Source organism: Chelonoidis abingdonii, chromosome 19, assembly GCF_003597395.2.
Source record: "Chelonoidis abingdonii isolate Lonesome George chromosome 19, CheloAbing_2.0, whole genome shotgun sequence".
Lineage (NCBI taxonomy): Eukaryota > Metazoa > Chordata > Testudines > Testudinidae > Chelonoidis > Chelonoidis abingdonii.
In genome coordinates, this window is record NC_133787.1 from 5943383 (window position 1) to 5958358 (window position 14976).

Genomic DNA, 14976 nt, shown 5'->3' on the forward strand with positions numbered 1-14976 from the left:
TCCAGTGCTTCACCACCCTCCTAGTGAAACAGTGTTTCCTAATATCCAACCTAGACCTCCCCCACTGCAACTTGAGACCATTGCTTCTTGTTCTGTCATCTGCCACCACTGAGAATAGCCAAGCTCCATCCTCTTTGGAACCCCCCTTCAGGTATCAAATCCCCCCTCCCTGTGCTCTTCCGCAGACTAAACAAGCCCAGTCCCCTCAGCCTCTCCTCATAAGTCATGTGCCACAGCCCTCTGATCATTTTCATTGCCCTTCGCTGGACTCTCCAATTTGTCCACATCCTTTCTGTAGCTGGGGGACCAAAACTGGATGCAAAACTCCAGATGTGGCCTCACCAGTGCTGAATAGAGGGGAATAATCACCTCCCTCGATCTGCTGGCAGTGCTCCTACTAATGCAGCCCAATATCCCATTACCCTCCTTTGCAACAAGGGGACACTGCTGACTCTCATCCAGCTTCTCATCCACTGTGATCCCCAGGTCCTTTTCTGCGGAACTGCTGCTTAGCCAGTTGGTCCGCAGCCTGCAACGGTGCATGGGATTCTTTCATCCTAGGCCTGGTACTGACTCTCTTTGCAAGGGTGAACTTCATCCAGCCTCAGTAATTGCTGACTTTTCCCTAGACGGATCTAGTGTGTTGAAAAATTTCAGGGTGATGCCCTACAGTGAAATTATTGCAAGAGGGGCCATTGTATGAAAATCTCCAGTATGCACACACACACAACACATTCTGGGCTGGCCTGTCAGAAACCATTGGATGCCTCCTTTTCATGCCAACCTGTTGTTCCTCGATAGTTTCCTTTACAAGATAGGCAGCCTTAACGAGGAGTTACTGTCCACACAACCAAAATGACATATCCTAGCTGTGTTTTTATAATGTGCCCATCTGGTAGCTGAGTGGCTGTGTTGCCCTGTTTTCATACACTCTCTAAAAACAAGAGCCGACATTGGTAGAAAAGTGTCTTTCTTCTCTTTGTGTTTTCATAACTGTATTTCTGTAAAAAAATAAGATAAAGACAAAGTGAAATGTGTGGTGTCAGCATGATGCCATGTAGTGTATTATTTAGTGCACATGTGATCGAATAAAAATGGATCATAATTGTCCTTTTTCTGTCTTTCTGTATTTTTTAATTTGGTGCATACTTTCTTATTAAACTCATCGTAGGTGCCATGTGTTTTGAGGCCAGGTTCTGTTGAATTGAGCTGTTAGTGAGAGCTCGGAATTACCTGCCTGGGTACCACATGGTCTGGGTAGCGTTATCACCCCTTCTTCATTTTCTCGCATGCATCGAGCGAGTATCTAAGATATGAACGGACAGCGGGGCCTGACCCAGTGCTGACTGAAGATAATGGAAAGAATTTCATTGACTGCCCTGGGCTTTGGATCAGATATGTACTCTGAGCTCTTCTCAGGAATTAGGCCTGCTGGCCTTTCGAGACACCTGGCAATGTCAGGGTGCTTAAACTGGGGGTTGGGACCCCTCAGGGGGTCGCACGGTTATTACATGGGTGTGGGTCATGAGCTGTCAACCTCCACCCCAAACCCCACTTTGCCTCCAGCATTTATAACTGTGTTAAATATATAAAAAAGTGTTTTTAATTTATTAGGGGGTCGCACTCCCAGACGCTTGCTATGTGAAAGGGGTCATCAGTACAGAAGATTGAGAACCACTGGTATAGATTGATAGAGCGTGTGGAGAGAAGGGACCATTGGATTGTCTAGTGTTGCATCCCTGCAGTGTTGGCAAATGACTAGGATGTGGAAGACAGTTCCTGTGTGCAGTGTATAATGCCATAGGGCAGGGTTAATTCAAACTTGGGGATAACTCTGACTTCCGCAGGCACTGCAGCAGTAGGGTTCTGTGTGGAGGTGCACTGGCCCAGAAACGCTTCCTGGAGGCGTTCTGCTTGCTGAGAACACAGGCAGACAGGCAGAACCAGTCCAGAGGTACTGGACAAGGACTTGAACCAGGCAAGTGTTCTAGGAGCGCAGGATGTGATCCTACAGACCCCAGCCTATAAACCAGAGTGGGAGGGAAGGGGGCCATGTCTGTGCACTGGGGTGAATTTCAAGGAGAGGATTCTGGCTGCTGTTTGTAGTAGAGTACAAGCGAACAAGAGCTTTCTAGGTCTTTCCCAGCCATTGCATATTTTTGCAAGAACAATCAGATTATGCCCCAGGGATAAATGGGCCTGATCCTCAGCTGGTGTAGATCAGTCTCACTCCAACAAAATCAACAGATCTGCACCAATTCACACCAGCTGAAGATCTGACCCAATAGCTGGTGTATGAGTACAGAGAGAGCTGTTTTTCATAGGTAGGAGTGATTCTTGTTTTGGCCTATTCACATCCATTATGGAACCCCTGAACTTCTTCCTTGGGGAAAACAGCACAAAACTAATGTCTGTCTCAGCTCCAGTATGACTGAAAATGATTCAAATCCTGAGCTACATTTTCTGAGTTCTGGCATATTTGAATACTTCTCTGTTTAATAATGTTTATACAGTACCACAATCCGCATGTAAAAAATCATATGGTGTGGATAGATTCTTATAAAACCTGCGACCTTCATTTCACCACTTCCTCCACCATTCCCATTTCAGTCTGTATCCTACCCGAGGGGCAGGTGGGTCTTGTGATGGAAGAGCTAGATACTAATTGGGATAATGAAGCCGGAGAAGAAGTTATGCACTGGGATAACAAGGCCGAACTTACAGTGTATGCTCCTCCCAGCCACTCACGGAGAGAGGAAATTCAGGAAGAAGAAAAGAGGTAAGAAGAGAAGGATGATATTGGAAGGGGCTGTTGTATTATAAAGAACGAAGTACTCTGCTGTGGGGTGTTATGAAGGTTGAATATCATCCATATGTATTTGTTCTTTCATTGCAGACATGTAATATGTTGTGTGAGTTAGTTGGCAGATGGTAATTTACACAAGTCTACAAAAGTGATATGCCCTGCAAACCTCCAAAAGTTACTAAAACGAGCAATTGACTTTCCTTTTGATTTCACTGGGATTTGGATCATACCCAGTGGTTCTGCTAGTCTGGCATCCTGCCTCTGACAGAGTCCAATACTAGCTGCTTCAGAGGAAGCTGCAAGAAGCCCTGTAGTAGGCAGTTATGAGATAACCCACCCCAGGGAAAGATTCTTCTTAACCTCTAATAGTTAGAGGTTGGCTTATGCCCTAAAGCTTGAGGGTTTAGATCCTTTCCAAAAGGCTTGTTTAAAAAAAATAGTTACTGTTAAAGCTGGAAATTCTTGGCCCTTTCTCCTTATAATTCATCTAATCTCTTCCAAAAAATTGTCGTATGGGGTCTGGTCTTGTACCTTTGAAGTCACTGGCAGTTTTGTCATTGATTTCAGTAGAAGCAGCATCAGACCCTTATTCTATAGTGTAACTAAAGACTTACTGAACTGACCATTTCCTCAGTCTTGTGGGAGACGCCAGCCTACAGATTTTAAATCTCTGCTGGAAAGACTGGATTGTTAGAATTCAATCACCTACCGTCTTCAGTGCAGTGGGCATCTGAAAGATAGTCAAGAGTATAGTCCAGCCTGAAATGCTTCCAGAGAGGCTGCAGTGTATTGTGAAAGCACCTTTGAGTTCAATAACAGCATTTGCAGGTGGTGAGAAAATTGTAAGTATTTGCAAGTGCTGAATTTCAGGTTTTCAGTAAAACATCATTGCAGAATAGAAAATTCTACTGGGAAGTGGCCCCATGTGGCTAGATATTCAGTACGTAGAAAAGAAATTTCCAAGAATAAATACGTCTGTTATATGATTTCAAATTATAGCCTGTGTTGCACAAGAATCAAAGGAAATCCATCCTCCTGCATAGTGTGATTTAATGCTGCAGGTCCATGGAATCAGACAGGATCTGCATTCTCTAGTGTGGAAGAGGGAGAATGGGTAGTTTTTTTTTTTCTTATCCTATGGGACAAAGGAGGTTTCACAAAGGAAAAGCAAAATCAGAGTCTGTTGGTGGAATCCTGCTGGTTTAATCTCATTCTGTACATCAAGCTAACATGGTAATGGGGGCAGGGCCTGGAGAAGGATATTGGGATGAAGCTAGGAAGAGGGAACAGCGCCTGTGATACACGGCCCTGCATAGCCATAGAAAATTGATCACTTTGAATAAGAAACTGGGCCTGGAATATATTTCTTGGGATATCAACAAATTACCACTCTAGGCTATCCACAGGGAAGGGAAGAGAAATTGGTATGAGCCTGGATGGCCAACGGATGTCAGCATAGCCACACACATACGGAAGAGGGGTTAACGTTTCTACCTTGCCTCCAAACAAGCGGCTAAAAACGAGGTTGTTCAGTAGCTTGCTTTGAGGGGGATGGGAGTCTCTGTACCTCTTCAGCATTCTGCTGGCTAACTCGGTCCACACTCCTCTGGGAGTGTGCATGCCAGAATGGGAGCTGTGATCCTCTTTAACAGAGCACTAAATGCACCCCCACCCTGAATGAACTCCGACCAATGAGCCACGGAGTCCACTATCTTGCTGACAGTAGCCAGTAACAGGTGCTTGAGAAGAAGGTGTAAAACCCCCATAATGGGTCCTGGCTAACAGTCTGCACTGTAATGTAAATAAGACCATAGAGAGGAGAGAGAGAATGGTGGAGAAACTGATCTGGTATAATAATTCCTATGTTCCTAGAACCATGCTTAAACATTGTCTTTGCTTCTAGCTCAGAAATGAGACACTGAATTCTATGTGTGAATTTAACCTGCGGTGCACAGACCTTGATAGATTTTGCTGCTCTGCAGTTCTGGAGCTGGGAATCGATTCCTTCTCACTGATTAGCTTTCCTGACAATAAATGATTGTGCTAATGTAAAGTGAGTCCCAGAGTTCCATTCAGTGACATGCTACTTGGTGGTGCTTCCTTCCACCATGCTGAAAATGTATTTATGGATTTGTTATGGAAATATGTGACACAATTCTTTTCTAATGTACAGTCCTGGAAACCTAACATTCCACATGGCCAGCAGCGGATTTCCTGCCCTGAAGGGTGAATTCCATTAACAACGAGGTCTTATAAAAAAGACACTCTTCCTGCAGACCAAGTCGAATTTTTAGTGTCCAAGACTGTATTTCTCTATTTTATAACGTTTTTACTCCATTATTCTGTAGATATTCTGTAGTCACTCCCTCACAAATGATGAACCCACAGATGATGAAGGCCTGTGAAACAAGGCATGGCCAATATCTCCAAATCCCTCGCCTCCCAATACTCCTCTACCCCGATATAACGTGACCCGATATAACACGAATTCAGATATAACGTGGTAAAGCAGCGTTCCAGGGTGGGGATGTGGGGCAGGGCTGTGCACTCCGGCAGATCAAAGCAAGTTCAATATAACGCGGTTTCACCTATAACGCGGTAAGGCTTTCTGGCTCCCAAGGACAGCGTTATATCGAGGTAGAGGTGTATTTCTTTTGTGATATTGAGCAGGTACATTCCCTCGCCCCTGCCCAAAGGGCACCTGAAGATTATTGTAGAGTTTTGTAGGTAGAAGTGGCTATATTGTTATAGTCTAAAGATTTCAAATTCCCACCTAAGGCTCAAAATATGTAGAAGACAATGAATATTTAATATAAGGAACCTTTCCTTTTCCAAGGCTGCACTCATCATGTTCCCAGAAAGGTAATGAGGAGGAGGAAAGGAAGATTGAAGGGTAAGTGCTATTTAGAGTTGTGTGAATTCTTTCCAGTTTGACACAACATGGATTTATGATTTTATGTCTGAATCAGTTCATGTGCGTTTGCAGGCCATGGAGTTTAACAGGTTGGGATTCAAACAAACTTGGTTTTGTCCTAAGCTGAATCTCACTGCAAACCCACAGGCAAGATTCAGTTTGGATGGGTTCAAACTCTTTGCATGGGTTAAATGTTTTGCCAGAGCCAGAGGAGACGAGAGGTCATGTAGCAGGGCCGGCTCCAGGCACCATCCCAGCAAGCAGGTGCTTGGGGCGGCCAACGGAGAGGGGTGGCACGTCTGGGTCTTCAGCGGCAATTTGGCAGCAGGTCCCTCACTCCTCTCTGAGTGAAGGACCAACTGCTGAATTGCTGCCGAAGGCTGAAGCGGGTAGTGGTAGAGTTGATCACAATCGTGACTTTTTTATTCTTCTTTCCTGCTTGGGGTGGCAAAAACCCTGGAGCCGGCCCTGCCATGTAGGAAAATATCAACATGATGTGCTGCAGGGGCCTTCTCCCAAGGAGCACACTTTAAACTTGGAAAGCTCTGACAAACAGTTGCCTACAAATATTTGCAGAGAGAGAAACGTTTTGTATATCTGAGTGTGTCACAAAGTTTAGCGCCACAAACAGAATTCACACGAACCACTGCAGGTTTGCAAAAGCAGATCACACTCAACCTTAGGCTGAATTTGAATGTGGTGGGAGTTCTGGTCAAACGTTCCATATCTTCTAGAGTCCTTTCTGATGGCAACTGATATGCTGTTTGCAAGACATGCACATATCTTCTTAACTGTCATGGAGGTTAAGCACGGGAACAAATTATCCAGGGAGGCTGTGAAATCTCCATCACTGGAGGTTTTTAAGAACAGGTTAGACAAACACCTATCAGGGATGGACTAGATAATGGTCAGTCCTGTGATGAATGCAAGGGACTGGACTAGCTGATCTCTTGAGGTCTCTTCCACGCTTATAATTCTATGTCTCTGTGTAGGCGACAGAACTGTTGTCAGAGATCATTGCTAAAGTGCAGCCTAGAAAGGAAGCTGTAGCTAACTTGGCTTATTCAAGGGATTGCTGATGACATGAGGTACCTAGTAACCAGCAAGTGTCTCCTAGTGACATATTCTCCTCCTTAGCAACTGCTCAGCTGCTCCTAGCAACTGCAGCCCTTTGGTCCCTAAACTGTTGCCCCTCCCACAGGGGGTTCTGCAGCACTGCCTGCACAGCAACTCGATCCGATTAACAGGAAATAGGATTTGCAACTAATCTGCAGACATCAAAAGCGAGAGGCAGAATCAAAAATCTTGGTCTTGAAGCAGTTCCAGATCATTTAAAAACATATTTGTTAATCAAATGCATTCAGGATTATTATGAACATTATGGAGCTGGATTTAAAAATGGGATTATGTATTAGATCCACAAATGCAATTTAATACAAGTAGGTGAATTTTTAAATCGCTTTTCTCTTGTAGGAAATGATTGAAGTGTCCACAACCTTTATAGATGGTTACGTTGGGCTACAGATACATTAGAAAGCTTATTTGCTTAGCGGAGTAGTTTTGTTTTGGTTTCACATAGTGCAAACACTGGAGTTTTATTATCTAGTAAACTACTGCTTCTGTAATACTATACTCTGCCTTTTAGTTAAAAACTGAAACACCTGGATTTTCACCTGGAAACTGAAAATGCACTATTGTTCAACGTTTAAATTCTACATTTTTTGCTTCTTATTTTATCAAAAACTGTTTTTCAGAAACTGCTGCGCTGTAATTTATTGAGCTTTGACGCAAATGAAATCCTTTGTTGCTGGTTATTAGCAAAATATATGTTTCAGTTTTGATTGCAATTGTTCTTTCAGGGTGTTTGGATTTTTACTGGAAAAGAGAGAGGCTGAGTGTGTTTGTGGGATGAGATCAAAAGATTTGAGATGGGATTTTGAACAGCTTTTATTAATCAAAATGAAAAAAAAAATCCTGTGAAGTAACAACTAGATGCAGATGAAAGAGACATACTTTTTATTATACATCCTCATTATTAAGGACCTACCTAATATGTGATAATGTGGGCATTGCAATTTTCATGTATTTAGCTATTTTCTTATTTATTTTCTTAATGATCCCCATTTTCTATCCCAATCCCCCCACAAAACAAAAAACAAATGAAACAAAACACCACTACCACAACCAACAAATTGATTTTGGGGTGATTTTTGATTAAAGCTATTGGAGCATTAAAAGAAGATGATCACCAACCACAGCAACCTGAAGATTTTTTTTTCAGTTAAACTTATTAGTTACATTAAACTGGTAACATTAATCTTGTGGGCCCAATTTGTCAAATATGGATGGCAGGGTAGGATGTGCAGATTTAGTTTCTGGACACTAAAGTTGGCGGTTAGGAACTGAAAATGAACATTATGTGTTACAGTGACAATTTAGATGTGGAAATGAATGGTTTAGATGGTGTATACAGGTGCTCCTGTTGGAAAATCAGGCTCTCTGCTGTTATTTGATGGCTCTCACTTAAGTTAGAAATGTATTGAGCACAGCAAGATGAGTTTGTTTTCCTGTAAATGAGCTGTATGTTTTATATGATTTTCACTTGGTCTCCCACTTAATATTGTTTCCAATATTATAAGAATGTCTCTTCTCACACACTAGTTAAAACTTTCACCTCATACATTACATTTCGCTGATATTTGTCTATTTTTAGTTAAAGGCTGCAGGTTAGTGCCATGAAAAAGGTACTTTTGTCAAAAATTTGGAATAATCAACGTCTGTTTTCTTTAGAGCGGGTCTTTGCAAATGGCTAAATGGACCGTGGCTTCTTATAATAACAACAGTTATTAAGACACTCTCCCTTCAGCTCCCTCTGGTATAGTTCTGTGTTCTCATAATCTGCAAATGGGCTTGAGTAGATAGCCGATGAAGCAATGGTCTTGCAACCTGACGCTCAAGAGACCTTTTCATTAGAGATATTTCCATTCCCCTGATGTCTCTTGCCCATAACATGCCCAGGCTCGGAAATGGCTGGAAGAAATCCTGTCCTTATTTCGCTGCCTTTCATCTGCATTCTGTAGATCCCTGCCTCACTCTCCTTGCATTGCTTACAGTGGTGAGCTGGATGAGTGCGCCTTTGCAGCCGCTGGCCTGGGTTTTGAGCAGCTAGAAGAAGACCAGGGGGGTGCTCCCAAAGACCCTTTGCTACAGGTACAAGAATGCTTCTAAGTCTTGCAGTTCAGGTGTTCAGGTTGCTAACCACCCTCTCCAGAAACAAGTACTTGCAAGTTTAAGGATGATCCCTGCGGAGACATAATGCTTTGGTTTCTGCTCAGGGAGCTTCTGAGTGGGGCAGACTCTGGCAGTTCTTTTCTGCAGGCCTCGAGAGAAGTAGCTGAAGCAGCTGAGCCATTATTGCAGAAATTGTCTGCTAGAACTACTGGCTTTGCTCCTCCTCCGTCTTTGTTCCAACCCCCCTGCTCCCCCAACCACTCCCTCTTTGTCCAGGGAAAGGTAGCTTTCCCTATGTAGCTGTGCCCTGAGATGTGCAAAAGGTGCAAACCTCTTGCAAGGTCTTCCTGCCCCTTTTCTGTGGAGTGGAGCCCATACCAATTCCACGGTATTCAGGACCTTTGTCAACCGGCTTTGCCTTTGGGTACGTATTTAGGGTTTGGTTTTGGAACAATAGAAGAAATATAAATACACGGGGCAAGAAGCAGTGATAGTGTTGACCCACTCCCCTGCAGTCTTGAACTTGCTTTGGAAAAGAAAATCTAGAAAGCCCTAGAAGTTGAGTGAGTTTCAATTGCTTTAGATAGAGCAGTTCAGCAGTAAGGTTAGAAAGCTAGACTCAGAAGACCCAGAGGAAAGTGAGTAGACGAAATGCCATCGTAAAGCTGGGGATTCAGGATTGTGACATATTTAGGTACCATAGTAATGGATGCTAACAGATGGCAGCTAGACACTAGGAAAATAAAAAGTTTGAAAACTACAAATATGGGAGAGAGAGAGAGACTGCTTGGGTGCTGAATTTAGATATATAGTCAGAGTGTTTCCCCTTATAAAACACTAGAGGCTCTACACACTGCTCCACTAAAAAAAAATGTGCATTATTCAGGGGGGCTGGAATAATTTGTACAGTGAGGGAGCTGAGAGCCACTGAACCAAACTGTAAACCCTGGATGTGATGGAAACCATGTCAAGCCAGGGGTGCGGCAGCATCTCCCAGCACCTATTGCGTCAGTAAAGGGTAGAGTTTTATGCACAGTGCTGTGTTCTGGATGCTGTAGAACGGCCAGTGTACACTGTATGCTCATCACATTGTATTAGTATTTCCAGTGTGGCCCCATAGTGTTATACCGTATTTAAATAAAAAAATAACTGAGAAGGAAAAAATAATTGTCTTAACGTCCAAGAAGTGTCTTTGCTCTAAAATGAATGAACCGTATAAAAGGAGCTTACAGCTGATATGCTGATTGTACAGACCACCTCTGTCTTTTCGCCCGCAGATACAGGGGAACTTGTTAACACATTTTAGAGATATTAACTCTCAGTTTGCTACTAAAACTGCATTGAAATCCAACCCTTGCGTATAAAGGATTGTTCTCCTGTTTTGCTTTTTGTAAAGGAATGAGATGTCTTTCTTTAGAACTGTTTGTTTGTTTTGTGAAGGTGGAAGAGGAGGAAGCTGGAGCTGCCCGAACTGATGCTGAAGGTACAGTATACAATGCAGAATGGCGTGGAATTATCATAACCACAAAGTGGCAATGAGATGTCTGGTGAGAAAAAACAACGTATAGACTCACCTTTTTGAATTCTTATTCAATAGAAACAAACACATAATTCTTCTGTGCAACGGGCCTGCTTTCTGCGGCCTTTTACTAGTTGCAGGTATCCTATAGGAGCAATATGGCAGTGATGTTGTTGTCAGTTATGCCCAGATATAAAAGGCTAGTAGTTTCACAGCACTTAATCTTGCTGATTAAACAAACCTTGCTGTGAAATAAGAATTTCTACTTCAGCTGAAGCAGACATGGAGGGGAAAAAAGTCTTTTTCTCAGCTACCATGTTTTATCTGAAAAATAACTGTCTGCATAAAATGCATTTTAATTTAACATCTTAGGAGGTGATGTTTTGGTAACAAAAATTAGAGTGGGACTTGATTTGTAAGACTATCAGAGACTCACTGGGCCAAGGTAATTCCTGGCATCACTCCGCTGAGTTCAGTGGAGTTACCCGAGGGATGATTTGACCCATTGCTCTATTACTTTTTTGAGAGTTTTTGGGGTTTTTTAACTGCCAAGTGTGTGTTCTTTCAGCTACATTGGTGAGAACATTACAATTTCAGCAGCAACTCTGCAGGGCATGTCTTTTCTGTGACTGAAGTTCACAGGCCCCTAGGTACTGCTTACGTTCACATAAGCCTTGCATTAAGAGCTTAAAAAGGTTCATAGGCATCTGCATTTAAGTACAATTTCCTGCAAGAACAGTCTCAAAATAATTCTCCTAAACACTCCTTCAACACAAAAGCAACAGCAAGCTGAAGCCAAACCAGTAGCAATTAGCCAGGAAATGAATGATGGGCTAGATTCTCTGCTCCACTTAGTTCCCTTTGCATTGCTCTGGCAGCACATATGGGAGGGAATTTGGCCTTGTCTCCTCTGCTAGGGATTCAATAGCATGGGGGCATCTACCTAGGAAGGTGGTGGAATCTCCTTCTTTAGAGGTTTTTAAGGTCAGGCTTGACAAAGCCCTGGCTGGGATGATTTAGTTGGGGATTGGTCCTGCTTTGAGCAGGGGGTTGGACTAGATGACCTCCTGAGGTCCCTTCCAACCCTGAGAGTCTATGATTCTATGATCTCTACTGAGAGCGGAGCTGGAATAGTGCCTGTAGAGACCCTGGCACAGGGGTTGTGTCAGTGACAGGCTGAGGCAGGAAACAGGCATGACTAACATGTACTATGCTCTTACTCTCCTAGCAGACAGTCCTTTGAGCACTGTTGTCAGAGGATGCAGGTTAGAGCAGCCCCCATGCTGCTCTATCCTGCCCTGGGGCTGGGCAGAGAATCAGTGATCTGTAACCAGTTCTGTGATGCCGCCAGTCCTGTGGGAACATAGTCCAGCAGAGAATATGGTTCTATATTTGTAGTGATTTAAATTTTCTTTCAAAATAAAATACCATGTGGATAATTCTTAGAGCCTGGTGCCTAGTTTCATCATTGCCCATTATTTCATGTTGGCAGATGGTTGTGGATGATCACTGCACATTGCATGAAAGGACCACAGAACAGAAAAGTGATATCAGTGTTACGGTTTGGGCTGCGATGGTACTCAGGTACACAACACTGGATTCCAGCAAAAGACAAATAGAGTGATGCGAGTCGCAGTGCAACCTCACAGGAAACATTTTGTGTCCAAGACCAGGGATGGAGCCCTCTCTCTCCAGCATTTTACTGCTGGCGCAACAAGAACATGGAGAGAGAAAAGAGTTTATATTCCAGACAAAGTTTTCAGAAGTGTCCATTAATTCCAGGTGCCTCCGTTTTGGGGTGTCTGCTTTGAAGCACCTAGGGTGTGATTTTCAAAGTGCTGAGTACCCTCTTCTGCTGCTGTAGCCAATGGTAGAAGCAGGCCCCTGGAAGTCTCGAGGTGGGCTTTCAAAAATAGAGACACCTAGAATGTATAGACATTTTTGAACATTTGACCCTTAATGCTTCTTTTAATCTTTGGGTCTCTACTTATCTGTGATACAGATTCATTTCAGCTGGATGGGAATAGGGATCAGGAATGCCTGCCCTTGAGACTGACGCAATTCATATTCCACTAGGACTTGTGCTTTGGAGACTGCTTGTTTCGCATTCTGGGCAACTGATGAATGAGAGACATTAGCTCTGGAAAGGCCTTCGAGTGAAAACAGGGGGCTTTGGGCAGGCAGGGGAAGTGAAGCAGTGGAAAGGGGTACTTGGCCTTTCCCCTCCAGAGAACGTTGCCTGGCTCAGACGGGAGGTGTTTTTGGTGCTGACAGTCTAGTTCCTCAGCGGACATTTGCCGTTGCAATTTTGTCATGACTCTCAGTCTCTGTTTAGGTGAGACTCAGTAATGAAATAACGCTGGGTGCTGAAAATCAGGACGGAGGCCCCTTAGTAAAGTTGTGTGTAACCCACACACCTCCTGGGTGTGGTGTTCTGTCCCAGCTAGTGGCACTGGGACCACTTAAAGAGAGGGAAATTAATGAGTCTGCTGTACAGCCTTAGCTAAGACCCCAATGGCTTTCAACTCATGCAGTAGCCACTCATGCATTTAGCTCCTGAGGTTCCAGGTTCAATCCCACCTACCAGTGTTACATGGGGAAAGGAAGTCTGTATGGCTCTTGCCAGCTCTGTTCCTGACTCTAAGCTATTAGCTTTTACCCTTGTGAGCTCTAAAATAAAAATCACCACCAAGGATGTATTTCTCTTTTAAAGAAACAGCTCCTCTGGAACTAAAACAAGACCGTCTCACCTGATTCTGTGTTTCTTGTTGCAGCGTCAGATGCCCTGTCCTTTGCTTGAAGCGCCTAGGCTCCTAGCACCATGTCCAAGCAAACCAGAGACGTTGAGTTAGATCGCCTGGTGCATGACCAGCCGCTTGACTGCAGGAGCTCCTTCCCTTCCTCCCAAGGCACAGTAGAGCAGCTACCCAATGTTCCCAGCTACCGATTCTCCACCGCCTCCCGCATCCCAGTCCTCATCTCCAAAAAGCATAAGTCTGGTGTGGTGAACCCCAGTTTTTTGAATGAGGAATGGTCCCCTTCTCATCCTTTAGGTAGTATAGAGGATGGCTTTTCTGATGTGCTTGCATGGCTTTGGGCATGGGCTTTTGTGTATCTCCTTTCGGGTGCTCTTGTTTTTTAAAAAAAATGTTCCCTATTGAAATGTAGTGACACATTATTTCTATAATGGAATCATTTTGTGTTAATATCACTGAATTATAATTACAGTATTGTCAAGTTCACCCAATAAAGAACATTAAAAAATGTCTGGGTTGCAAACCCCCCACCCCTCCCCACAACAACAACAAAAACTCCTCACAACAAAAAAACCCACCACTCCCCTTGTCACTGCTCAAAATTCTCGAAAGCAAACCCACAGTTAAAGGATGAAATCTCCAATACACAGACACTTTCTGCCATTAACACACCCACGTACACGCTCAGTGAGAAGAAAGGAATGGGAAGGGGAGACGTGTTATAAGCAGTTTAGTTCATAAGCGTTAATCTTGTTTTTGTCGGTCTGTTTCACAAGGAAAGCGCCAGGTTCTGCCATTCTTATGTCAGACATTAGCATCCTTCACAAATAGCCCCACAGAAACGAACGGAACTCCTTTTGGCACATGTGATTGAACAACAATAAAATTCACCACTCTGCATGAGTACGGGTGGCAGAACCTGCCTCTTAATGGCCTTCTAAGGGTCAGTAGTGTGTGTTGTGTGATGTTTCTTGTGTTTTGCTTGCCTTGTCACTTCTAGCAGAATATCTTGTCTGGTAAACAACGTGGAGGTTTGAATGAGTTTGTTTGTGCATACGACTCTCGCTCCTGTGCTGTTGGGGTGACAGTCATCTCTGGGCAGAAAGCCCCACACTGAACATAAGTGGTGCAAGGCCTCTGCACATGAGGCTGAATTTTCACCTTCTGTAAATAAAAGTTACAAGGACTTACTGGCTGGGATTTCAGATATCATCATGAGGGTAGGGTTGCCCCCTCTAAAACACACACACACAAATGGCCACTGGCCATTCTCCAAACAACAGAAAGGGTCTTAGCATGACTGATGAGCCTTGGGTCAGTCCCACTTCCAGGAGTGCTTGAGGGAACCCCAAGCTCCCCCATCCCACTGATGAGACTCAGACCCCAGTGCTGAGAAGAGCCACCATGGTTTCGGCAGGTGAAGGCCAGGCATGCAGAGTGGGACCCAGGTGCTGGCTGTGCTCCGAACTGTAATGTGCGTGGCTGGTTGTTCTAAGATTCCTGCCAGATTGATTTGAGAACCTTCAAATTATTATTTAAATAATGTCTTATTTGGGGTAAAAACAGGCAGTCATGCAATTTGAAATCTACAATATGAATCGGAACTCTAACAATGTAATGCTGATGTGACACCCCTTAGAAAACTTCTTGGGGGTGTGTGTGTGTGTAGGAGTTGTGGGACTTTACTTATGGATACTGTGATAAAGTTCCTCCTCTACCTTGGTGGGTCCTGCGCTTATTGGTGGATTTT

General features: G+C 43.8%; 2 protein-coding genes across 2 annotated transcripts in view; both read left to right on the top strand.

The window, feature by feature from the left end:
• The window catches only part of LOC116827417 (cyclic nucleotide-gated channel beta-1-like), a 35865-nt gene extending 22595 nt beyond the window's left edge, over positions 1–13270 (top strand). Inside the window, exons 9-13 of the mRNA XM_075073836.1 lie at positions 2611–2779; positions 5643–5699; positions 8801–8930; positions 10392–10434; positions 13245–13270. Coding sequence (XP_074929937.1) covers positions 2611–2779; positions 5643–5699; positions 8801–8930; positions 10392–10434; positions 13245–13270 — 425 coding nt within the window. The remainder of the gene's footprint in view (positions 1–2610; positions 2780–5642; positions 5700–8800; positions 8931–10391; positions 10435–13244) is intronic.
• CNGB1 (cyclic nucleotide gated channel subunit beta 1) overlaps positions 13243–14976 on the top strand; it is a 40058-nt gene continuing 38324 nt past the window's right edge. Inside the window, exon 1 of the mRNA XM_032784946.2 lies at positions 13243–13523. Within this exon, the coding sequence (XP_032640837.1) occupies positions 13292–13523 (232 nt within the window). The 5' untranslated portion in view covers positions 13243–13291. The remainder of the gene's footprint in view (positions 13524–14976) is intronic.